We start from the raw sequence: 26819 nt of genomic DNA, 5'->3' as shown, positions 1-26819 counted from the left end.
CTTGGATATATGTAGAGGCTACAGTGAGGGAGCCCGTAGAGAGGGGGTTAGTGTTGACGAGATGGTAGTTGGTGGATGAGGGTCTGGGTTTAGGATTGGAGAAGGTGAACACCCTCTTAATCTTGGAAGGAAAAGAGAAAATGGAAGAAGGATGAAGATGCTTGATGTTGGGTGGGGAATTCCCTCTTGCCTTCTCTGTCATCTTATCAAACTCAAGCTCTCTAAACCACTTGAAACCACCAACCACCCCTTCTTTCTTGAAACTCCCTTCTACCTTCTGTGTCACTCTCGAGAGCTCTGTCCCTGACTGTGCCTCTGTAGTGTAATGGATAGAGACTGGATCGACTTTGATGTTTGAATCCTTGTCTGCTAGCTTCATGTGTGTATGTATATTAATACTTTCCAGTCTTTGGTGTTTTCTTCTTTAAAAATGGAGGTTATATGGACCCCACAGAGTAACTGTGAGGACTAGAACTTAGCACTCAGTAAATGTCACTCTTCCTGTTTCCTAAATATAGGAATTGACTATGATTTTTCCAAGGACCTTTCTCCTCCCCTCTCAGTTTTATCCACTCCCTTTGAACTGTGGCCTCTGTACTAATGGCTCCCCACCAGCCTGTGTTTTCACTTCTGTTTCTCTCCTGAGAGCAACCTCTTCTCCTCACTTGGCTGTTCTCACAAGAGCATCATTATTCTCCCAATTACGTGGGCTAGAAATCTGAGAACCTTCATTGATGCCGGCTAAGCCCTTAGAATCAACTCCCAGCTTATCAGTTCTAGTGGCACAGTATCTCATTCATTCATTCATCTGGCATTGAATTATTTATCAAACTGCCTAGTACCCTGTTGGGTACAAAACACGATCCCTGGCTTACAGTTAAGCATTCCGAAAATTAGAATGCAGTGTACTGATTGCTCTGCAAAAGTTGAGTACAAAACTTGATGAGACCCTGTGGGAGAATGCTTATCCTACCCTTGGTGGGGAAGGTAGTCTGTAAAAGCTTCTTGGCTTGAGCTGAATTTTGAGATTCAATAGGATTTAGCTCCTTAAAGATTCATGGCAGGGTACAGAGGTAGAGGGAGCCTATGGCTACAGGTACAGAGACATTAAGAGTTCCTTCTTGAGGGTGGCCACATTTTAGATAGGGAAGGAGAAGCGAGACAGAGGGTAGTGGGACAGCCAGATCATGAGGAGCTGTGTGCGTAGGCCAGTGCCATGCAACAGAAATAAAAGAACCTTGGAAGGATTTTATGTTTTCTATTAGCCATATTAAAAAAGGTGAGAAAGAATCTGGCGTAAATTATAATAGTACTTTATTTAATCCAAGCTATCCAAAATATCATTTCAACATGTAATCAGTATTAAAAATTTATGAAAGACACATTCTACAGTCTTGTCTTGCATACTAAGTCTGAAAAATCATCTCACTTTGGATGTTAAAATTTCATCAGAAATACTTGATCTGGATTTAAATTTCACAAAACTCATCGTTGAATAAATAGATTAGGAGATTCACATACCCAAGTTGTTCAACACGTACTTAAAAGTTTTCCAGTAGCGGAACCAAGGATCATTTTTAAAATTTAAATTTAAGCTAATTTGCATTAAAATTGCACATGTATTAAAAATCCAGTTCTGTTGCGCTGGACAGATTCTAAGTGCTGAATAGGCCTCATGTGGCCAGTGACGTTTTCATGTTGCTTGGAGCAGGCTTTCAGGTGTGGGACTCCACTCTTGAGGCCGTAGAGACCCATGGAAGCAAGAGAGGTGACAGGATCAGACGGGCTGCCGTGTGGCCAGCCGAGGATATGGGTTAATTTGGAGTCACAGCGGGATGGCGGCCTGCTTCAAAGCAGAGGTGTGGAGAAGCGAGATATTACTAACGTAAATAGAAGGGGCAGTGGATGGGAATTGCTAATGTGGGAGATCAAAGAGAAGGAAGACCGTCAGATAATTCCCAATTTGGAATGTGAACCCCTTTCCCTGAAAACCTCTGGCTTGGGTTTGGATGGAGGAAGAAGTAGGTGATCCCAGTTTGAGATGAGCTCAAGGTTGTTTTAGGACATCAAGGTAGAAATGTCCAGAAGGTTGTGGGAGTAGGGGTCTGCAGCTCTGGGAAGATAGTTTGGTTGGCAAAAATGATTCGGGAGTCACAGGATAGAGGCAGACATGAGGTGAAGGTGCGGGAAGGATAAGGCCTTCCAGGGGTCAGGGGTCAGCAAACAACAGTCCTTTGTGCCAAACCCAGCTGCCTCCTGTCTTACCAGAACTCAGCCACACTCATTTGTCCATTTTTATTCCTGGCTGCGTTTGTGCCCCAGTAAAAGTATTGCTCCTAGGAGTTGGGACACAGACCTTGTGGCGTACAGTGTCACAAAAAGTGGCTTTCCGGCCCTTTCCGGAAAAAGTTTTCTGCCCTTAGCTTTAGCGTTTGGGAGCACCAAGGATGGAACTCTAGGCAAGGTGAAACATTTAAGAATGAGCAGGGGAAGTTAAAGCTCATTAAAAAGTGAGAAGGAGCCACCAGATGTGTAGGCAGAGAACCGCTCTGAGCAGGAAGACCTGGAGGCAGAGAGGAGAGAATTTTGTATTCGAGAGAGAAACAATATGAATGACAGTGTCGTGTGTTGTGAGAGGTCAAGTGAGGTAAGGATTGAAAAGTGTCAATTGACTTGAGCCCCTCCAAGCTCATTAGCAATTGCGGTAGGAGTATTTAGGAGTATTTTCGAGTATTTTCGGGGGCGAGGAGAGGTGGGGCAGAAGCTGGCTCCCTGTGGGCTGGGGAACCAGTGGGAGGCAGGAAGTGGAGACAGTGAGGTATAGGGCCTTCCGTCATGGCACTAGAAGGGAGGAGAGGGCAGGAAGGAGCTGAGAGACGCTTGAGGTTGAGGAGGACTGTGTTCAGGTGGGCAAGCACACCTGACAGAGGGCAAGGGAGAAGGGATAGGGGACCATTGTGGGAGGAAGACTTCCAGGGCAATGGAGCAGGTGCTCATAGGGGGAGCAGGCAGGGAGAGGTGGGAGCGAGATCCAGCCCTCTTTCTGTCCCCACCTTTACCACCTCTGTCAGCACTGGATTCAAGCTCAGTAATTGGTCTCCCTGCTTGAGCTCACTCCACTGTGGGCCCTTCTATCCGTATTCTAGAAGGCTCCCCTTCCCCAGCCCTGCCCGCCCTGCCTGTTTCCTGAGAAGGTTAAGGTTAAGGTTCTGCCTCCACTCTGCATTTTTAGGCTTAGCCACTTCCCCTTGCCAGCCCCTCCCATCCTCCTTGCCTGGAGCGCACCCTGCCCCGGGCCCCTCAACACCCTCCTCAGGCCTAACCTCTTCAAATACAGTACTCCATTCAAATGCCCGGGCGTCACCTTAGTCTTGCCTAACCTGACCCCTAATAGGTGCTCCGTTCGGTAGTATTTATGAAGTAGAAATGCAAGCAAAAAATCACGAGTCATTAAAATTTTAAGGCACATTATAAATTTATTATTGAACAAGAAATAGGACTCATTGCTTTGATCCCATAATAAAAACAGTACAAATGCACATAGAACATTTTTCTCAACCGTGATGTTTTTGACACAGGGAACTGGACGTGGGAGCTGTCTTGTGCATTGTAGGCTGGTTAGCAGCCTCTCTGGTTTCCCAGGAGCACCTCTTTCCCTGCCTTGTGGCAAGCACAGGGTCTCCAGATACTGCCAAAAGTCCTCTATGGGATATCCTTTTCCCTCCTACTTCACATTTTTAGTAGTTGGAGCCAACAGAAATTATCCTAAAGATACATCCTTTTTAGAAATTTTATTTATCTTTCTATTTAAGTAAAATTTAGTTAACATAGTGTATCATTCGTTTCAGTGGAGAATTCAGTGATTCATCAGTTGCGTGAAACACCCAGGGGTCATTCCATCAAGTGCCCTCCTTACCGCCCATCACCCAGTTACCTCATTCCCCACCCCCCCCACCACCCCTCCAACAACGCTTAGTTTGTTTCCTGTGGTAAAGTGTCTTTTACAGTTTGCCTAAAGATATCTCTTATTCCAGGCAATAATAAATGGAAACCACCCATTTTTGACCAGTTAGCCAGCAGCCAGAGGCTCTGTTCTAGCCCATCTAACAACGCATCCAGTTACAAAAATTCAAACGAATGCTCTAAGGTGTGAGCTGATGTTTGTATCATTCAGCTCCTGTATGTTAAGACCTGAAAGTCTTAACAGGAACTACATTTCACATGCACATACTTCTCTTTTTCAGATCAGTTGTTGTTTTCTATTCTCTGATCAGCGTCATTCTGATACAAAGGAAGTCAGAAGTCTCCCATCATCCGTATCCACCTGTTGCAAGGAAGCCAGCTTTTGGAAAAAGACCCCCTCACTTGTACAAACAGGGAGAGCTATTACATCATATTTCAAATTTTTATTTGAAGTTCATGAATTCATGGGGAATGAGCAAAGGAAAGGCCTGGCAGACTTCGGAGGGGTGTTTTAAGGAACACTTGAACACACCCAGCTGTAAGGCTACGAGAGCTTCCTATTCAATGGGGTGGACTCTGGTCACTCAGCTCCTAGGGCGGGCATCCTCAGTGGTGTGGGTTTGGTTGTGGACGTTCTCCGATTCCTGTTCAGTCCAGCTTCCCCACTGGATAGACATGTACTAGGCACACTAATAATTAACAAGTGGTGTCCACAGTATAAGGTATGGGTTGCTAATCCTACCTGCGGTTATTAGCATGGACTTTTTCTATACTTCAGCAAACCAGATATACAAAGAAATGCTGCTGGAAAGCCAATTGAAGATCTGTCTTTGCACATCCAGGCATTCAAATAATAATCAATAGATGCTTAGAACAAGGCTGATAGGCAGGTATTACCCTCTGCCCTGCTCTGCATTTTGCCTATAAGTACAACTCGGTAAACAAGAGCTAATTCTTAACAATAACCTGGAAAGTTAATGTTGTTCTCTAAGTTGGCATTAGAAGAAATGTTGACTTTAAGGGCATTGTATTCCTCATAGAGCCAAGAAAAAGCAGGAAAACATGCTAAAAAATAATTTAACTGACAACACAGTCCTACTTCAGGCTCGTTTTATAGTGGGAGAAGAGTATTCTGCACTTGGGAGTTTTTTAGTGGCTTCCCAAAGGTCTGGGTTTTATGGGCTACTCATAATCACTGTGATTTATTGAACACCTACTACATACAAGGCACTTTACATATATTAGCTTTGCGTGCTCTAAGAGCACTGTGCATTTTTCACAGTAGCACTTAACACTGTTCTAATCTCCACTTATTTATATGACTAATTGATTAATATGTGTCTTCCCCATAAGACAGTCACCTCCATGTTGATGGATCTTTATCAGTCTTCGTTCCCTCTTGTTGCCCCAACACCTAATACAGGGTCCTGACACATGGTAGGTACAAAATAAATACTCGGAAGGGTGAGTGAACCCAAAAGCAGAATGGTATGGTTTTAGGGAAGGGGAAATGGAAAGATAGAGTGGTTGGGTGGCTTGTTGAAACCTTCAAGTTGGCAGAGTGGGAAATCACATTCAAGTATGTCTGGTCTGGTGGCTTCTCAAACTTTAATGTGCTTGTGACTCACCTGGAGGGGGTGTGATCAAAATATAGATTGTCACAAATGAAATGGGTCTGAGAATTTGCATTTGTAACACGCTCCCTGGTGACACCCACGCTCCTCTCCATAGCACCATGCTTTGTATAGCTGAGGCCAGTCTGTCCCACAGTTGCAGTGTAGAAGGTGTTAACTTCTTATCTGTTGGAGGCATACGTGGTTCTCTCTGGAAAGCCTTGCTTTGAGACGAAGTGCTTGTACCTGGACTGGTCTCCTAAGGAAAGTTCTCTTAAGTAAATACACTGGCCCCATCCATCAGTTGGTTATCCATGGGCTGTGAGAATCTTAACTCAGGTATCGATATTGCTAACGGGCCCTGTTGTCTCCATTAGAAATCTCATACCTTTGTACCGACTGTGGTTCTGCTCTAAAGATGTCCAGTCCCCCCACCGCTCACATTGACCACAGAGATGCGAAGGAGTAGCAGCACCTTCTAAAAGTTTCTTTGGGTGTTTAGTTGATGAATGAGTCGTTTGGAGAGTCTGAGGTCACCAGACATCAGATGGTTCCACCGTCAACTCTATAGCCATCCAATGGCCCCCACACTCAGTGTGGGAAGGGAGGCTTGCATCAACAACTTGCCATTGGTGCCCACTCTACCTATCTTGGGCACCTCAGAATCTACCCTTCTCCCTGGCATGTCTATGACAGCTTTTTCCTAAATATCCTCTCTGGGTCAGCACTTCCCTCTAGCTCTTGAGAAATAGGTAGAAAAGTTGGCCTTTTCACAACTCAGAGTAGGGGGTCCAAGGACTAGGTGCTTACCGTGACCATCTGACACCACATGGGGGAGCATATCTCTGCTAGAAGGGGCCTCTCACTCCGAGTTCTGATGACGTAATCACTGAGCGGTCTGATACCCAGCCCCACCTAACCCTGGTCTCCAGCCTCTGGCTGTTGCACAGTTTCTGAGTCGACCCTTGCTAACTGTAGGATGATCCCCGCATTCTTCTCTTAAGGCTGACTGATGGTCTGTTCTCCGTAGCCATTCAACACAAACCTATTCATAATCTTTGTGCCTGATTGGAGCCTACCCTTCATTCATCACGTAACATAATGTCACCATTTTTGTGTGGATGCATGATTTGAGGATTTGCATATGTTGTGTTCTAATTGTGTAGTAGTAAAAATCGAAGAGGCACTTTTAAAAAGATTTATTTTAGCTCTGTATTTTGAAACACTTCAAATATGCTTTCCTTTATAGTATTCAGCTGTGCTTAATGTTCATGAAGGGTGGTTTAATGAGATGAGGACTTACAAGCTAAGGGCATCATTATATTATTGAAATAATACTGAAAGTAAATTGGCAGATACCTGTAGTTTGTCCTGAAGTCACTTATTTGAAGAGCTTGCTTTAGTTCTCTTGGCGTGGACAGACAAGGCCCAGGAATTATAGATGATGAATAAGGAATATACCACTGATGAAATTTCCTTAGAGCACACGATGTGTTTTCACATCTCTTCTATCTTTGTACATTAGGTTTTCTCCCTTTCATTGATATTTTTCATTTGTTTGGGGATGTTATTTTGCTTTTAACTCCGTAAATGGTGTATATGCCTGTGTTTTTCGATTAATCAGCCTCCCAAAGGTAATGATTAAAGTGTACAGATGTGGGAAGCCACAAATACAAAGACAGCTTACATCTCACTTTTCTTTTATATATATAAATGATTCCCATTTTGCAATACCTTAGCATCATGGTCATTGTTCCCATAAAAAATACTGTATTTTGTGAAATGATACAATTATGAGGCATTTCCCATTATGTAGACACCATGTCTTTAAATTATAGCAATTTCTTAAGATTTTAAGGCAAAATGAGCTCTTAGAAGTGTGATTAATAGCAGGGAATGAGGCTAATGCTGGGTCATCAGTGGCACTCCATTACAAAAAAGGTTGGACTAATAAAAGCATCCATCTTTTTGACCAATAAAGCATTTGAATGATATGCTTCCAGTATTTATCCTATAGTAGTTCGTTGGTAACTGAGTAAACTCTGAACTTAGGCAGCTTATGTAAGTGGCCACGGAGCTGGTCCTCGATGGTGTGGGCAAAGGCAGGCCTGGGAGGGAGGCTGATGTTGGAGCTGCCAGTCTGATTTTTTTGCTGTCTTCTGCAGGCTTAAAAACCCATGGCACAGGAGCCCTCTTGCCTTGGGGGCCAAGAATAGAGAGTCTAGTCTGTTGATTATTTATTTCTCTACTGGCATTGTGTACACGGTAGGCTGTCATCATTAGGAGTGCCATGCTCTGGAGTCAGGGATACAACCTAGTCCGCAGAGAGGTCTCTTAAAGTCTCCTCGTGCCCAGTTCCCCAGTACGGAAGCTCGTACCACTCACTGGTGTGTTGGAAGAGGATTTTTAGGTGATTCATAAATCATTCACCAGTTCTCATTATTGCGATTTGATGTTGAAGCAATTCCATTTTCAGTCAGTTTTAATCCTTCCGATAAAGCCAAGGAGAAAGTTTCCATTTGGTACTAGTATGTCTTTAATCTCTCTCTTCCAGTTGTAAGCTCATTATTTAACAAAGAAAGAACATGGCTCCTGCTCAGAGCCTTTGTGGACAGCAGGATCTAGCTGGAATTTAATAACATTGGTTGGGTTGTATTACATTTATTATAAAGTCTTTCTCTTCTATAAAGGGATACACACTGGCTTTCCATTTGACAAAATGATACAAAGTTTCCTCTGCAATAGATTTATATGTTTGTCAAAAGTGAATATATTTTAAAAATAGCATTGGTGGAGGTATAGAGGGAGATGGCAGAAATCATGAACATGAAAGCCGAAATGAATGTTTGAGCCTCGGAAGCTGGCTCGAGTGTCCACTCAGGTGCCATGACCACTCTGAGAATTTCTGAGCTTGTGAGATTTTCATCCCAGAGAAGATACGTGGCAGGAACAAATCAGTCCTTGCCACACTTGGGTCCACCCAGAGCTTCCTTGGGAATGTTTTCAGTTTTTGAAAGAGTTGATCGCACCGGTTATTTAAAAGACTTCTTAGTAAATGGATTCTTTTATAATTATTTTCTTTCATTCACTTATAGTTATTTTATTTTGCAAATAAGGCTTATAACATGGGGTCTTTGGGGAACAACATAAGCAACCTGGGTCCATGCATATGAAATTGAACGTGGATTAGGGTATTTACCACCTCAACTGAGGCAGAGGAGAAAGGCACATCATTTATCTCGTTCTTGGTAAAGAATCAGTAGAACCATTTTTGAATATAACACATCCTCACTTGGGGTAAGGTCATGTGCCTAGGTTTAGCTTGACTTTCAAAACTCCTGGACTTATTTACTATTGGCCTTGATTGAGGGAAATGGTTTCAGCTCTTTGGATTACCTTTTAGAATTGTAAACTCTCTTTATGAACCTTCTCTGGCACTCCAGTTCATCTAGGCTCTAGGAAGAGAAAATACAGATGAAAGGAGAGTTCCCGGAAAAGACTGGAAGGGCGGATAGGGGGTAAGGAAGATGGGGAGTAAGGACAGCGGGGCCCAACATTCTGCTTTTACTTCATTTCTTTCTCTCTGGAGTTTGCCTGGAGCATCAGATAAGGCACTCTGCTTCTCTTTGTCTCCTGTTCATCTCGGCCACGTGGAATTTGAGAACCTTGGGTTCCCAGAGCACTGGAGGAAGAGCCTCAGTGTTAGTGGTTCTGGCAGCCGGGTCTGCATCATCATTGCGGGAGGAGCAAGGCTGGGTTGCCTTCTCCAGGCCAGGGGAGCAGCTCGAGGCCCTGAGGGTTTTCTAGGGCATAAAAGGGAGAGAGGTCCCATGGTCCCTTCTTCCTGTCCTTACGGTGCTTACAGGTCCATGAGCCTGAGAAAATTTCTCCGGCTAGGGCTCGGAGCACTCATTGGACATTTCTTCTCCAATCTTTGTTGAGGTTTTAGAGGCCGCGTTGGTTTGGGGAAAGGAGACTATGGGCAGAGAGGGACTTGGGAAACAAACCACAGCACAACAAAACAAAAACACAAAAGAAAAGGCTCTCGTTACTTTGTGACTGGGACATTCCCGTGGCAGAACAGAGATTAGATGTAGAAGGAGGCGGCGGGAGCGAGAGCAGCTAGAGAAGGTTAAGAAGTTTAAAGTGGAATTGGGCTGGGTATCAGGGGTGCGAGAGGGGACCCCTGAAATTTTGTTAGATTGTTAGACAGAGATGGAAATTCTAGTAATCCGAAGGTTACTGAAGTAATTGCCACAGTCGTCTGCAGTGTATCTTTAGTTGTGGTTTTTTTGTTTTTTTAAATTTCATTTTCTCATTTTCAAATTTTGCTTCAGTTCTCCAGCAATGCTTTACTGTACTGTACTGTATTTTTCTAAATACAGAATTTAAAAAAATTAATTAACTGAAAATAAATGTAAGATATAAATACCAAACTGGTTTTCACCGTGTTTTGCTTATTAAATATTAAGTAATGGAGAGATGTCATTTGCACCTATCACAGTTATAAGAATTTAGTAATATTAAACAATCTGAGAAGTGGATTAAAAAACTGCTTTGTCAGTTGTACACCTAAATATAGCCTCTCCGATAAAGCATGGTAGCTTCCTTATAATATACAGCAAGCTGTTTTACCCATTCTTTACACATGAAGCGAATTTTTGAAGATGAAACATTTCTTTATAACCCTTCTGTTAGTGGAGACATTGACTTATTCCCTCTTCGAAGACCTCAGATTTCTTTGATAAGCCAACACACTAAAGTCCCGAGCGGCTCTGTGTAGCATCACCTGATTAATTTATTTATATCTTGTTTTTTAAGGGCAAAAATCATACCTATCCAGGTTGGATTTTTGCAGCATCCTTGAGAAACGTATCTATCTGTGTGTGGATCCCGTGTACTTAAAGGTATCTTGGAACAAGAAACTGTTCGAGGAGGAACATGAGAGCTCTCCCTCTAGGAAAGACATTTAAGATCCCAGTCGATGTTTGACCCATATATTTCATTGATGAAAGAGGAAGAGCCCAGGAAATGCATGTAGAGTTACTCAAGCATAAAAACATTCCAGTCTTTTAAAGCTGTGACCAGATCCAATCCTTAGTAGTTTAAACCATGTGGATGCTTTATTTTTATCTACAAAGCAGGAAGTAAAAAGGCATTGACTGAGCTCTGTTTGCTTCCTCTGGGGGTGACCTCTTCTTTCTTAAAGGGGGCCATCACTTTATTATTATTACTACTGTTATTATTATTATTATTATTTCCGAGTAACATTGTCAGTGAAGAGTTAACCGGATTTCACTCGATCTGCTCCGGCTTGTACGACGATGAGTAATGCGAGGTTGGTAACAGCAAATTGTTGTTTATAAGCAAACACGGCATTGTGCAAACAAGCAGACCTGGTCTCCAACTGGTTTGATTTCATGGTGGTCAGCAGCTGATCTGTGTTACATACAACCTTCCTGCCTCTCTAAATGTCAGAAGAATGCCTGTTTGTTTATCTTGCCTTCTTTGCAGCTGTTTACTCTGTAATGCATTTACCTCGACCTTGATTCCCGAAGAGTGGCCCCTTTCTCCTCCCTACCCCTGTTTACACTAGTCCTGCCCCTGGTGTCACCTATGAAATCTGTTGATTATTCCACCTGGTTAATGTTAAATTGCTCTTGTAAGATGATGTGTTTGTTCATAAACACAAATGCTGGGCCCCTTGTTTACTGTACCCATGGCAGCGATCCTTATTAAACAAATACTGCTTTGTTTGCGGGGTGCGAGCAGCAGTTTATCCTGCAAGGTCTGTTTAAAACGCACACACACATTAAAAAAAAAAAAACAACAAAAACTTAAATACTAGAATTTTGATAAAGAAAGAAAAAGGGGAACTTGTCCCTGGAATGTGGTTGAAACAGACTTAGGTTTGCTTTTCTTATCTTTTGCTTGGATGAAGGGGCTGGAGAGATTAGCAAGTTGTTTGGTTTTTCTAAGAGATTTCCTTAGTGTAATGATATCTATGCAGTTGTTTGCTTTTTTCAGAAGGGAGAGAGCTCTCCTGAAAGGCCACTAGCTTAGCAATAGAACATCAGATGGCTAGAAAACTCTTTGTGGAGCAAACAAGGACTTAGAAGGTGTAGGAGAAAAAGTCTAGTGCTATGAACAAGGCAGTCACCTTCAAAAGGTACAACCCTTGGATTTTATGTTATTGTGTGTGTGTATTCTGTGTTGTTGTGTGGGCTCCCTATGATTCTGTGTGATGGGGGTACTCGCTCAAGTTTGAAAAGGGAAGATTAACTTTGAGTTTAATGTATTGTGAATCGATTCTCTGTGATATGTACGGAAACATCCTAAGTGGGAAGAGACCATATAGTGAATATATGTGATATGTTTTTACAAGCTCGTGTTTTAATTCTTACCTGGTATTCTCACCTGTCTCCTTTTAAAATGCGTTTTATGCATTGTATCCTTTCTAATTAAGGAAAGGAGACATTGTGTCTCTTCAGTTTGATGTATGTGACTCTTGTCCCTTGGTCAACCGGAGTCACAGTAGATAAGACCAAACATTAGCCTGTCCTTTGTCATGTTTTGCAAACAGCAGAGAAAACAGCTTACATCATCTCTGTTTTTTGTTTTTTTTTTTTTAATTATTGTTTGTTGCTGTTTCTGAATTTGTGTTGTGTTTCAATACTGGGCAGGGCCTGCTAGCATTTGCTGTAAATTACAAGGATGAAATACAGACTGGGGTGAGGGTAGAAGCGGGGGTCATGACCTTCAACAAATTGTGGTCTTTTATATCAAGAGAAAAGCCGGTTAATCTGTCGGTAAGGGCAACTTTCGGTGGGGGGCGGGGGTGGGATACATGTATGCATACCGAAGTTTTTGAAGGATAAAATTAAATAATTGTCCCTTGGACACAATGGAGACGGGCCAGCGCAGACTGCGGAGAACCTGCATTCACCGAGAGCTGCCATGATGCTCTGAACATATTGTTCGCTTTGGCCACTAGAGCGGTTGGGGGCTGGAGGCAAAAGCCCGAGGTACGTGAAGTGTGTCATCATGCACGGCAACCACTAATTGATATTAGGAACCTGGCCCCATATATATGAAACTCTATAATATATGGAAATGGGAAAAAAAAAAATTCTGACCTGGTTGTCGGTCGCTTTATTCTAAGGGGCTCTGCGTGACAGTTCGGTTGTTTGAATGTTCCAGTGATTCGGGTTTGGCAGGCCTTGTTAATTCTCCAACTTAAACTCTGTTGTGTTCTGTAAAAAATGCATTTTAATTCAGCTCCCTAGAACCTCTGGCCCAGTCATACCCTGAGCTGCAGAGGCTTCCGTGTAGCAAAGCAAACAGCCTAGCCCAGGATTGGCAAACTCCTTTCTGGTCGCTGTTTAATTATTTGAGCTCGTCTGGATGAATGTGCCAGGGAGTGGCTCTTCTCCTTTGTACTTCTGTTTCCTAGAGCAGCTTCCTTCCAAGTTCCATAGTTTTTGCCCACAGTGGCTACGATGACAGCGCTCAAACTCTTGTCTGCGGGACGACCAACAGTAGCCAAAATTCTGAAAAGACAGACATTTGTAACTTTGAAGGAGTGGGTGTTTTTACCAGCACCTACTGATGACTTCCGAAGACCGTGGAAGTTTGCTAAGGCAGGCTGTTAGCGCGAGACACGCACATTTCCTCCGAACAACCTTGCTGCCTCGGTGTTGGAATTCAGGACTTCTTTTTCTCTGGAAACGTAAAATCTCTTGTCTTTACAATGAAAGCCTGGTAGAGAAGGGAAATCATGTTTTTATTAGGAACATTATTTTATTACCACCCTGTTCCCCTAACTGTTGTGAGTCATGCGTTTCAGGGAAAATTAAACATCTGGCTCTGTACCTTTTTCCATTGCAGCTGAACTGAAAATTAACTGTGGACCGTGGATTTTGGTAGGGTTTTTCACTGATGGTTTATCTTTACATTTTCAGGGATTGGGACAGTCCTACTCCCGCTATGGTGTAAAGTGATTTAATAGCATACGTTCGTTTCTCAGTTTCAGAAATCCAAAATGATTAGTCCTTCCAAGCGAAGTACAGGACGTAGAGTATTTTATTTTATTTTATTTTATTTATTTATTTATTTTTAAAGATTTTATTTATTTATTTGACAGATAGAGATCACAAGTAGGCAGAGAGGCAGGCAGAGAGAGAGAGGAGGAGGCAGGTTCCCTGCTGAGCAGAGAGCCCGATGTGGGGCTCGATCCCAGGACACTGGGACCATGACCTGAGCCGAAGGCAGAGGCTTTAACCCACTGAGCCACCCAGGCGCCCCCACGTAGATTATTTTAAAGGTAGGACCATCAAGGTGGTGGGCAGCAGAAGCCCTTGATCTCATGTGATTGGGAGTTTGGACTGGGACTTTTCTGTCATTTAATCATTTAGCTAAAAATTCAGCAGTTAGGGATAAGTTCCTACTACAGCAGTCCCCCTATAGCCACGGTTTTGTTTTGTGGATTCCGTTACCCGTGGGTTGGGAAGCAGATGATCCTCCTTCCAAAGTATTATCAGAACGCCTATGTCGTTCACCTCACTTAAGCTCATCAGTAAGACATTTTGTCATCTCACATCATCTCACAAAGCAGAAAGGTGACTACAGTACAATAAGACATTGTAAGAGAGGGCTAGAGATCACATTCACATAACTTCTCTTATACTAGATTATAATAATTGTTCTAGTTTATTATATTGTATCTAGTTTTATATATATATATATATATATATATATATATATATATGTGTGTGTGTGTGTGTGTATATATATATATATAATTATATCTAGTTTATCCCAGGGTCCTGGGATCCAGTCCCACAGCTGTCTCCTTGCTCAGCTAGAAGCCTGCCTCTCCCTCTGCTTGTGCTGTCTCTCTCTCTCTCAAAACAAACAAACAAACAAAAACATAGTGTTTGTAGGATTCAGTACTGTCTGCAATTTCAGGCATCCACTGGGGGTCTGGGAACATATTCCCCGTGAATAAGAGGAGTTACTGTGTGTGCAAGGTGTGCCTAAAAGTAAAAGTAAAGTTCAAAATAAAGGGTTTTTTGTTTTGTTTTGTTTTGGTTTTTTTGGGGGGGGTTGGCTTTTTTAAATTGTTACTAAAGAAATGGAGTTAGGTCAGGAAGGAGATCATTTTACTCTGAATGCCTCTTTGTCCGTTTACTTCATAAACAGAGGGTACCTCTAGGTTGATTGATAAACACAAACTAGTTCTTAGTTCTTTTTTCTCCTCCTTTGAACTATAAAGGTAAGAGAGCTACCATATGACATTATTAACGACAAACCTAATTATCCTCCCAGGCTTCTCCCCAACTGAGGACTCTGCTTCACGGAGCACCCAAAGCCGTAGGTTCTCCCCCTCAGGCTGTCTGAGATGTATCCAGAATGTCCTCGCCTCTACCCCTTCCTTTCCAGCCCCAAGCCTTGCATTCCCTGCAGGAGTAGCTCACTGAGGACACATGTACCACGGCTTTCCAGGAGGGGTGGTCCGAGACCTGGTTCTCTCTCTACTGAGAAGCCCACCCCGACACTTCCATGATATCCGCAACCTCTGCTGACCTCAGATTTGGGAAGATTCCAGTTTTGCCCTTCTCTCCCATATGGCTATGTAAATAGCCTTTAAAAACAAACGAACAAACAAACATATTTTTGACTATTTCATTGCTCCTCAACTTTTTCTTCCTAAGTGCTAAATGGAATTCCAGATTTTTAAAGATAGATCTTGATATCTCCAGTGCACGATAAAGTTGATAATACATAAATCATTTCTAACAACAGGTAATAGGCATAATTTATGGTGTTCCAGTGCTATCTTTTTGATATTTATGATGGATAATGCTCAGTTTTTGCCCTCATATTACTGCTTTAAATTATACCACAAGAAAATTAATGAGAAAGTAGATTTATGGGTTTCATTTGTTTGTCAATTCGGAAATTAATTGGGTGTTAATTTTAGCCGTCCCTCATCAGACCAGGACTTCAGTCTGTGTGCATTACTTTGCATTCATTGTAGCTTACCTCCCATTTACTGTGGGTCACTAGCTTTGCATACATTAAAATAGCCCTCCGGCTCATTCCCTTGATTACTTTTTGAACTGCCATGCATTAGAAAATTTACGCCTTTCTGTTATAATTATGAAAATTTGGTATTGGAAGATGGTGCTTTCGTAACTCAGCACACCGACTTTGCTTCCTAAACTTGGCCCTTGGATGGTCTTTCCGCGGAATGGGACCCCTGCCATCGGGGGCGGTGGATAGGCAGACTGTGGTGTCTGATCCCAACTTGTGGGAGTGATCTCAGATGTGAAAACACTCAGCTGGTGTTACTTTGTTTTTCTTGTTGCCCCCCCCCCCCCACCTTTGAGAGTATGCCTTGGAATCTCCACCCCATGGCAATGACTCTGCATCTTGGGGCCCTTCCTTCCTGCCCTGGCTTCACCTGCTCCCTTAGCCCCTCAGTTTCACTTGTAATCCCTCCAGCAGCCCTTCCTCTGTTCTCTGCCACCTAGTGCATCTTGCCAGGTGAAGGGCGAGCACTTGCAAAGCATGTGCCACGTGCTAGGAAATGCGAAGTCTCCATAGTCAAAGCCGGCCTTACTTTGGGGATGCTTTCTGTTCTTGAGTCCCTATTTTGAGTGGGAGGAACTCCTGCAAGAAGATGGAGAGCAAGGCACTGGGTTCCTGTCCTGGGCCACCCTGCTGTTTGCCTGCCGGCAGGGAGGAATCCCCTTAGCTGCACTGTGCTCCTTTAAACTCCTTTATGTGTATTATGTTGCCAGGTCGACCTTTTGCACATTTAAAGGGAAACCGTTCATTTATCTGATGAAACCCAGAAGTAAATGTATGCTTTATATCTTAATACGCACAAGTTTTTCTTCTTTCCTGAATCACATGAACATGATCAATGTGGACTTTGAATCATCATGATGTGACATGAGTCCTTCTTTAGAACTAGAGCTAGCCTGACTCCCACCTTTATTTTTGTCCTGCCTGTAAACTCTGCACAGAGTCTAACTGATGAAGTAGGCACGCCTCTTGCTCAGTAATTCCACAATACAGAAGTTCACATGATCACCCCATTCTTAGAGTTGCTTTCTTCCTCCTTCCCTCCTTGTCATCCCTCTGTCCTTCCCTCCCACCCTTCTTCCCCTTCTCTGTCCCTCCCTTCCCTATGTTCTTCCTTTCTTCTTTCCTTTTACCCCCATTCCCCTCCCTCCCTCCCCCACTCCAAGAGCTTCTGTTATCTCTTCAAAATACCTCCCATTTCCTTCTTTCCTGGTACTGGATGAACAATGAGAAAATGATCTTTGCTTTGGGCTGGGGGAGGACCATGTCATCACCGTCATCATTTTCCTACAAGTGATTTCACCATTAACTTCTCCTCTCTTCTTCCCATAGAAGTAGAAATATATTTTACAAAACTGTGTTTAGTTTAATTTACACATCCTTTCATGAACAGACCAAGTTCTTTAAGGGCATTTATTCTGCTTCATATAAATAATTGATCAGCCAAGTTAATTTACTTCTGCCTGACTTGGTCAACCTTAATTAACTGCCCTGGAATCAAGACTGAACTTTTTGTTAGCTTAAAATCTTTCACAAGCATGATAACAAGGGCTTTATTTTCCTTAAATTTTCAGCATCAACACTGTAACCAAGGAAATAATCATAATAATAAAGCATTGCTTTAATTTACTATAAATACATTGGCCTGGACATTATGAATTTTCCAGAATACTTCCAGGGTATGCTCTGTTGGCAGCGACAATAAATAAGCAGGCTAACCTCAGTTCGTATCCTTTTCTACAAGTTCCTTCAGCACAAAAATCGATCTTCAGAAATCAGTAGCTCTGTCACGCTTCCAGAAGCAAGACCAGAAGTGGGCCATTTTGGCTTCCTTCCGCTTTCTGACATCCACGGGATTACAGCCTCGGCCTTTGCAGGGGTGTGTTGAACCGGTCGTATGTGACTTAAACAGAACCGGCTCATTCAGAGAAGACACGCAAGAAACCAGAGGAAGATTTGTGTTTATTTCCGGAGGGCTTGTTAGTGGGGAGGGCTGGTCACGTCCTCCAGGAGCCATGCCTTCGTATCCACACGCTCCGGCTGATGGCGTATCGTTTCTTGCTCTCGATTTGCTGTGGAGCAGGGCAGTTCTTTGGTTATAAGGAGTCCTAGAGGGAAGTGGAGGTTATACAAACTGAGTGTCTATGACAAGTTCCCGCTAAGAAAAGAAGGTACAGTGTTCGATGTCAGAAAATGCACGTGCCTCTCGCATACACTGCCCTGCTCTCAGATGATTCTCAAATTGTAAAACTCAATAGAAAAAGACAAATAGAGGTGTTTGCTAAAGAGTGCGGACACTTTCATCTTCGTATTTTAGATGCTTTTGTTTGTCTCCCTGCCACCTTGGTACTGTCTTTCCTGGAATTACTTAGTTTTCTTTTCATTCATTTACTAATGGACCATCTTGCCCAGGACTTTGCAAATGGGAAATTCTCCGTCATTCATAGAATGGACAGGTTCACATCTGAAACAGGCAAGGATGATGGCTGTATCTATTCCTTAACCTACGGAGCTTTGGTTTTCTTATCTGTAAAATGGGATAAATTTCACCTGCCTCCTCTCTTTGATGGACTTGTTATGAGTTTGAAAAGTACCTCAGAGAGCCTTGTAGTTTGTGAAGTGTTGTACAGACATAAAGCCTTATTAAATGGCTTGGAACATTCCATAGAAAGAAATATTGCCAGCCCAGATATTGTTAGAAATGTTCTTAGACATCGACACTCCTAATTTTTCACATGTGCTTTTCAAAAAGCTGTTTTCTCCTGATTGGTGTGGGAGATTATGGGAAATTTTAAATCTTGCAACCTACATACTACTGTTAGCACTTGACTAATTAAGGACATCCTCAGACCAAAATAATCCTTTATGCAATTTCGGTCCCAATGCCTGCACTCTCACAGACCCGATTCGCAAGCCAAGCTGCTTGGCGAGATGCCTGCAGAACTTCTCCTGGAGGACTTGGCAGTCTTCTTGGAACTGCGTAGAGCAAAACCTTATCAAATTGTGGATTGGAGATCGTCCCTACTCCACCCACCACCACGGTGTCAAACCCAGGAAACAGAAGCAGGGCCAGTCTCTTAGACACCTGTTCTGAGGTCAGGCATCCCAATGGTCGCAGGCCGGGAAAAGCAGATTCTTTCCTATAGCTCGGAGGACAGGATATGTGGCTAACTAGGCCCCCTTCTGAGGGCAGGTAAAGATCTCATGTGCAAGCCATGTTTTTATCTTTTGGGGGGTCTGTTTGCTGATGTGAGTAGGCTTTCCAGAAAGTTTAAAAAAAGAAAAGTGTTTTTGTTTTCTCTTTAGGTATGCTTGTGACATATCTAAGAATTGAGTGCGTTTCCTTGTTAACTATGCTAGGACAACCATTCTCTCCCTCAAACACCTAAACACCACCTTTTCCTTCATTTCTGTACGAATGGGCAGGTTTGTGAAACAGAAACATTGGGGGGAAAAGCCCCCTCAATTGCACAAATTAATTCCTTTTTGGCAACAAACAAGGTACTTGTATTGCCTGGTTCTTCTATCTTAGAGAAAGTTTTAGTTGTGTTTTTGATAGGTTTTATACTCTGTAGACAGTAAGGATATAAAGGCCGTTTTTAAATGATTCTAATTATGGGAAAGTCTGATTTCAAGAAAAGAGCGTGAATCAGCTGTTGCTTCTGAGTTTGTTTTCCACCTGTCAACAACAACAAAAAATGCCATTCTTAATCCCCTTCAGAATTGGATTAACTTTAAACATGTCTTTTGGGTTTATAAAGTTTGTACCTAAGTTGGATCATACAGGACACTGAAAGGAAAGGAAGAAAGCTGTGAATTTTTCTGCTTTTAATTTTCCATTAGGCTTTTGTGGAAGTCAGTAGAGAAGGGATTTGAACCAACTTCCAGCAAGAGGGCAGCCTCCTCTAAAGATGTCCCAAGTGTTTCAATTTCCCTGTTGTCACATATTGCAAGTGAGGGGGGGATCCGTAATGCAGATTGCACATGTCTTTCCACAATGCACGAGTATTTGTTACAAGTTTTCAGCCCTTTGATCTGAGATCGGTGTTTCACGTTGAAGTTTTAATATTCAGACATTTCTTAGCTTTGATATTGGAACTGTCAGGTCCTTTAGTGACTATTGCTTTTCCTGTTCAAAGTCCTCGTCTGTGAATTTGGAGTATGACCCTGCCATTACACTGTTTGCTCCCTACTACACCTCAGCTGTAAGAAAACACATGGTTAAGAATGTTGACATCCGGCTGAACTTGTTCAAATCCTGATTTTGCACCACTACTAATGATTTAGGCTGGGCAAATTAAAATGGTCCTCGTGGGGGCCTAGTTTTCTCATCTGCATACTGGAGATACCAGTGGCAGTCAGAACTAAACTGGGAAATATACGTAAATCACCGGCTGGTGGGCTTGGTACGGCACTGGTAACACTTGGTTGTAGTAAATATGATCTATCTTTTGTCATAATCAGATGCATTTACTGAGAGCTGAATTGTGGGTAATGGTTTTGTACCTAGAAAGTAGCTGGGCAGAACATGAAACACATTTACATGTATGTAGGTGATATCCTCCAGCTGCACATCTTACACTGTACATATAGACATACATACATACTTACAAACACATACACATATATGTTTTTTATTAGACACTTCATAATTTTGCATTCAGACCTTTTCTTTGGTCTGCCTAAGGCCAGATTTTTTTCCAAAATAAATATAAGATGTCCCAGACCTTTCAGGCCTTAAAACAAACTAGAGGTTAGTAATTCAGCATGAGAAAATCCCCTAAATTTGAATAGGATTTCTTAGGACAGTTTTAACCATAGGACAAAGATCAGAGTCTGAAATTTTTTTAGCTCCTGAAAAGTGGGGGGAGGGGATTCTTTTTTTTTTTTTTTTTTTTTTCTTTCTCTCTAAATGTGGCTGATCTCATTGGAATCACCAATTTTGAAGATTTCTCAGTACTGGAATCATTCTGGGGAGTACGAATCTTTAAATGCTCTTGTCTTTTTGACCGTGAGGGTGTTCGGCTCAAATGATCTCAGGGCTCTCCTCGTGGTGTGTGTCCTGTCTTGATAGCGTGGGGCTGGAGACTTTCTCTCTAGGAGTGTACCACCCCAACGCAGAGCCTGCACACACCGAAATTTAATGTTACATCTAATATTGCCACATACAACAACTTACTCCTTTTTGAGAAAAACATCCAGATAGTCACAGATATTTAACCATAAATCCCGAGTTCCCCCGGAAGGATTTTTCTCCAAGGGGAAACAGCTTCTTGAAAGGACCACTACGAACTCTTGAAGCTGGCCCGACCCCTCCGTCCTCAGACACTGAGGGACTAGCCCACAACCCAGGGCCAAGAGTGTGTGAAAGAAAAGGACAACTGTTTACAGAGTCTGGCAACACGGAAGGCAGGGCCCTTCTCCTTCTGTCCAACAACTGTTTTAACAGCTGCTTTTCTCTCTCTCCCCTGCTCCCTCCTGAAAATCCCTCTATCAGGTTTTTGAGTCATGATGCAAGAATCTGGGACTGAGACAAAAAGTAACGGTTCAGCCATCCAGAACGGGTCGAGCGGCGGCAACCACTTGCTCCAGTGCGGGAGTCTTCGCGAAGGACGGTCCAACGGGGAGACGCCGGCCGCGGACGCGGGGGCCGCCGAGCTCGTGCACGTGCAGCAGCAGCAGCAGGTACCGTGGCCACCGGGCTGCGCGGGGTGCGGGGGGGACTGCGGGCTGGCGCTCCCGCTCGCCCTCCGCACTCGCCCCCGTGCGAGTGTTGGAGGCTCACGTGGCGGGCTGGCCGCCTGTCAGCAGCATCCAGCGCGGGGTGGTGGCCCTTGGAGACTAGTGCTCAAGCTCTTGGGAGCCGAGACTCTTGGAAGCTACTCCCTCTGCCCCCGCCCCCTGTCTTGGGGAGCAGTTGTTAAAGATGAGCTTGAGCTCACCTCTTCTCAGGCCCCACCTTGGCAGCCTGAAGCTGAACTATTTGGGATAAAATGAATTGCAGACATGGTTCCCTATGCTTGAGTTAAAAAGTCATACTCATAAACGGGCTTACTGAGACTGGTGAAGAACGACACCAAAAGAGGGATGGTGGATGAAAGGAACAGGGGATGGAAGAGGGAGTGGAAGCAAACAGTAGAAACAGACGGGCAGGAGCGGGTATACAGCAGGCATAGCATCGACAGCACAGGCTTCAGTGTAAGAAGTGGCCTCGGGTGCCTGGAGGAACTTCGGGGTGTGGACCACTGGCCTATGTGTCTTGTGTACATATGGCAGCTGGTATGGGGCTAAGTCCTCTTAATGTTTTACATTAGTTCTTATTGGTGGTTCCCCCAAATGCATGTAAATTGGGACATACTCATTCTCCTTACGTTCTCCATAGTCATGTCAGTGGGGACCCGTGAGGGACGGATTAAATATTTCCAAATGGTAAAGGTGCCCCAGAAAATGGTGTTATATGGCCCAAATGTTGCGGGTAATTCAGATAAGTAAATAGCACCCGCTTGAAGACAGACTGTTTTCCAGCCTCTCTTGGAATCAGGAAATAGGATTTGTTTTTATTAAATGATAATGGGTGGGTTGTGTTCCATTTTGGTCTTGGATTCATCTACTCGGTACATAGTTGTGGTGCCCTTGCAAAAAGGTGAAAAAGAACGCTGCATCTTCGGGCCTTTCTGGAAAAAAAAAAAATTAGAAATCTTTGGGGGATGAGGAGGAGGCAGACGAGCCTTTTCTCAAACCATTTTCTTGGAAAGCGTATCAGGGAAGGAAAGGAAATCCCTTTTTGTATGAGGGTTATAGCCTTCGACAGGCTCTGAGGATGTTTCATTTTTTTACTTGCTGAGAAGTTTTTAAAATATGAAGAATCGTTACATTGTTAGTCTGTTAGAAGGTAGTGGAACCTGCTGGGGGAAAGCTAGGACAGAAAGAAAAGGAAACTAGCAGACATGCTCAGGTCTCACGACGAGCACTTCATCTATGTGATGTGACCTCTGTCCCTGGTTGTCCAGAACCTTCTGTGCCTGCACCTTGGGTACCCCATCAGCTGGAATTTATGACGTATGTTGTGTGGAAGGTCGTGCACTTAAATGAGTGCCAATGGCAGAATTCTAACCACTGAAGTAGTTAGCAAAACATATCCTCAGATGGTAGGATAGTATCCGTGTATGCGCGTGTGTCATTCATGTGGTGTTCTCGGGTACTTACGGTTCAATGGAGAGAGCCACCGGGATCTTGGAGTGCTGTGTTCTATGTCCTTACCCTACAAAGGCCAAGAGCCACCAGTTCTTAAGCAGTTGAGGTGTGGTGCTCTTGACCTATGGGGTGGGAACCCCACATGCTTAGTATTTAGGGTACATTAATTAAATAAATGGGAAATTCACTTCTTTAGAATTTTATATGAAGTACTAAAAAATCATTTACCATCTTAAAGTAGTAAGTCGGCCAAAATCTTTATATATGTACCATACTCTTTCTCTCTCACACACACACACACACACCCACCCCTACACCAATATCAGCAACAACACATTGGCCTCATAGAAGACAGTTAGGAAAGTGCATGTTAACAACATCTTCCTTAAAAAGCATCGGTAACAAAATTAGTTATCCACATCTCTCCTCTTTATCTTGGCTGTGACCACTTTGGAAAACATGGTCTTACGTGTTATGGATGTCAGTACCTTTTGTTGTACTTCGAAACTCATTTTAAATACTTTTTATAACAAGTTTATTTTTATTTGCTATTGATATGATTTAGGAAGAGAGAGTGTGCTTGGATTTATCATTACGGCGAAAACCTCACATATTGTGCTTGGTGGCCCTTTTTGATCTTTTAAGACAAAATACTGACAACTGTTTGCCCCTCCAAGTGTATGATGAGGCTCCTCACAGGTTGTTGGGGGACAAGTAAATCTCTCGATGAATTGGTGGGGGTGGGGGGACTAAGGGATTGAAAAAGTTTCGCAGGACTAGAATGAACCTAGTTTCCTTCCAGACCGAAAATGGCAACAAGTCAGCGCTTTGAAGAAATGTGAGGGTCAACGTGATGGACTCGGGTTGTTTTCGTCATTTTTATTCTACAGGTTTTTACTTGAAGTGAGAATACCAGCAGTGAGAAAATCACAGCCATGCTGAATTCATTACTGCGGTAGTCACACAAAACCACGGATAAAATTTCAATAACTGCAGGCCACAGTTGAGTAAACAGTTGCACTGAAATTTAATTCCTGTTGACTTTTCCCCCATTCCTCGCCAGGGGCACATTCTGATTCTGTAGTACAAAGACAACAGGGGTTACAGCTTTGATTAATGTAGGACAGTGGAAGAGAATTAGAACTGTAAAATATGTTAGAAGTCCATGGAACAAAAAGATGTGGCTTAAAAGGGCTTGGTATAAAAATGAGTTAATTATGCTGTGTGTAACACTGAACATTATAGGATTTTCCAGTTGTACCAGTGCCATCGTTGACAATATAGGGAGAATTTTTGCCTAGTGCCAGGACTTTTAAAATAAATGCAAGCCTTTCCATGTTTGATTCTTATTACCAAAGATAATTACAAATGATAGCAAGTGCCCTTTCAGAATGAAGAGCTTTCACAAAGATTAGCTGTGGAATGAGTGACTTCTATGCTGGGACTGGTCTACAGGTTGGCTAAATCAGGTCTAAGAAGAATTGTTTAAAAAGGAAAAAAAAAAAAAATTACATAGGTGACAACCTAGAAAAACCAGGAGAATCTGGCTTTTCCATCTTCTCTTGAAAAACCAGAAGATCCGGTAACCCTAGACCAATATTCCTACGAGGGCAACAGTTGTTAGGGGATGGATTGCTCGTGAAGTCAAGGAGCCTGCCGCCCTCCAGGCTGCCCCAGCTCCCACCCAGCAGCATTGCTCGTTTGTGGCCCTCTAGGGAGGGGGGTTGGTCGTTCTGCAAGATACCATCATCACTCAGAAGCCATCACCAAGGAGAGGTGCTGCCAGTAGCTTGGAGGAACCCGCCAACACACTCCCCAACTGTCTTCCTTCCTCAAAATGAAATGTATTATCTCTGTAATGTTTCAAGCCTACTTCTATCTGGGCCATGAAACTATTATAACAATAGTTTCCTAATAAGATAATTTGATAGAGTTTCCGAACATTTCTTTTAGCCACTGGGTCATTCTTTACCCGATACCATAACTGCTTTTTATTTCCTATTATGCCTGCCCCATTTCTGGGTCTGTAAGAGGTCTGTACTGGATATACACTACTCCATTACGAAACTGAGCAACAAATACTATTACCAGTTACTGAAGTTTTTTTTTTTTTTTTTCCCCTTAAGAAAGGATTTTAAAATGTCCAGAGCAATTTCATAAACTGTGTGGATTAATGCATTTTAAAAGTCTTGAATTTTAGAAAGCAGAATTTTATTTCCATATTGCTGCAAATGAGAGCTTTTTCAGATAAGCATATTACATAGAGCATAATGTTTAGAAGTTTCTCCATATACAGCATATGCTGTCAGGTCAATTAACAGAATGCATACTAGAAAATGTTTATTCAATAAAAATGAATAGCTGTTAAATAAAACAGCTATTTCTTAACAACATTCCATTTAATGATGGGTTTTTTTTTTTTGGGTACCACCTGGCAGTTTTATTGTCTGCAAATCAGGATAGAGAGAGCTTTGGTTGCTGTGGTTTTGAGGTGTGGCTATTGTTTTATATGAGGAGGGCAGTGTGGAGGTAGTCTGTGAGAAAGACATTAAAAAAAAAGATATACTACATATGGGATTTAAATATGGATTATTTAGAGAGTGTAGATAAGAGATGTATTTGTTTCATTCATTGACATCGGTTCTTTGACATTTGGTTTAAGGTGTTGGACCTTTTGGCCCGAAAGATACCTACCCACCATCAACATGTGTCTATATACATGTTTCCTGTTAATAATGTAAAAGAAAGAGAGGAAAACATTGGATGAGTCCTAAGGAGTTAAGAGAGGTAGGAAGGACAAGTAGCTTCTGAAACATCATAAGAGGGAAGAAGAGGGATTCATTGGGTTGCATTTTGCCAATGAGCTATTAAAGGAGGTAAGAGATGAGATGCCTGGGAGATGCCCAGGACCAGAGAAGCTCAGAAAGACAGGAGGAGTGGGAGGGGGCTCGAGAAGGAAATCTGGCTGTGTATGTTCATAGAGGATGTAGACAATACACTATCAGAAGGGCCCAGGAGAATCACGGGTCTATTTCTTGGAATCTCCTGATGCAAGTCACCAAAGGATAATGACCAGAGTGTAAACCTGTTAGCATAAACCCATACACAAATATTAAAAATTCTTCTCTTCATTTCCAACATGGCGGAATGAATGTCCTCATTTTGTTCTTATTACCAAAATGACTAGTGGCTATCGAGCAAAAGAGGGAGGTTGTCCTGCCAACACTTCCAGCTTGAGGTGCCCCTATAAAAAACGTGTGGGAGAAATCGCTGTTGCATTTGGATGGGCAGTAAGCTCCGACGAAAGAGACCGCCCCCGTGCGCTTCTCATTTGTACTCGTATTCCTTTGTGGGAACCACGTTACTGTTAGTGTGGTCATCCTTTGCCTTGTTCCTCCCTCTACAGAGGGAGGCCCAAGTGATTAAGTGTGGATTAGTACAAAGTCCAGGTAGCAATGGCCAGTTCGGCCTTACCATTCTTCTCTTTGCAAAAGGTTGCTTTGTTAACTTTGTTAGGAATATATACAATGGAATATTACTCAGCCATCAGAAAGGATTAGTACCCACTATTTGCATCGACATGGATGGAACTGGAGGGGATTATGCTAAGGGAAATAAGTCAGGCAGAGAAAGAGAGTTATCCTATGATTTCACTCATATGTGGAACATAAGAAATAACATGAGGACATTAGGGGAATGAAGGGAATACTGAAGGGGTGGAATCAGAGCGGGAGATGAACCATGAGAGATTATGGACTCTGGGAAACAAACTAAGGGTTTCAAAGGGGAGGGGGGTGGGGAGGATATGTTAGCCTGGTGATGGGTATTAAGGAGGGCACGTATTGCAATGAGAAAAAAATAAAAAGTAAAATAAAAAGAAAACAAACAAAGAACACACTCAAGTGGCCTTTTGACTTGCTGATAGCAGGGACTGTGTCTGAAAGGAGGGTCTTTTGA

At 42.8% G+C, this 26819-nt stretch overlaps 1 protein-coding gene across 1 annotated transcript in view; it reads left to right on the top strand.

Moving 5' to 3' along the window:
• LOC111143744 (forkhead box P1) overlaps positions 1–26819 on the top strand; it is a 596731-nt gene that overhangs the window by 345283 nt on the left and 224629 nt on the right. The window contains exons 6-7 of the mRNA XM_022497581.1: positions 21166–21353; positions 24238–24240. Of these exons, the coding sequence (XP_022353289.1) occupies positions 21177–21353; positions 24238–24240 (180 nt within the window). The 5' untranslated portion in view covers positions 21166–21176. The remainder of the gene's footprint in view (positions 1–21165; positions 21354–24237; positions 24241–26819) is intronic.

The sequence above is a fragment of the Enhydra lutris genome, unplaced genomic scaffold, assembly GCF_002288905.1.
Source record: "Enhydra lutris kenyoni isolate GAN:26980312 unplaced genomic scaffold, ASM228890v2 scaffoldscaffold10, whole genome shotgun sequence".
NCBI lineage: Eukaryota > Metazoa > Chordata > Mammalia > Carnivora > Mustelidae > Enhydra > Enhydra lutris.
This window is presented reverse-complemented; position numbering and strand designations above follow the sequence as displayed.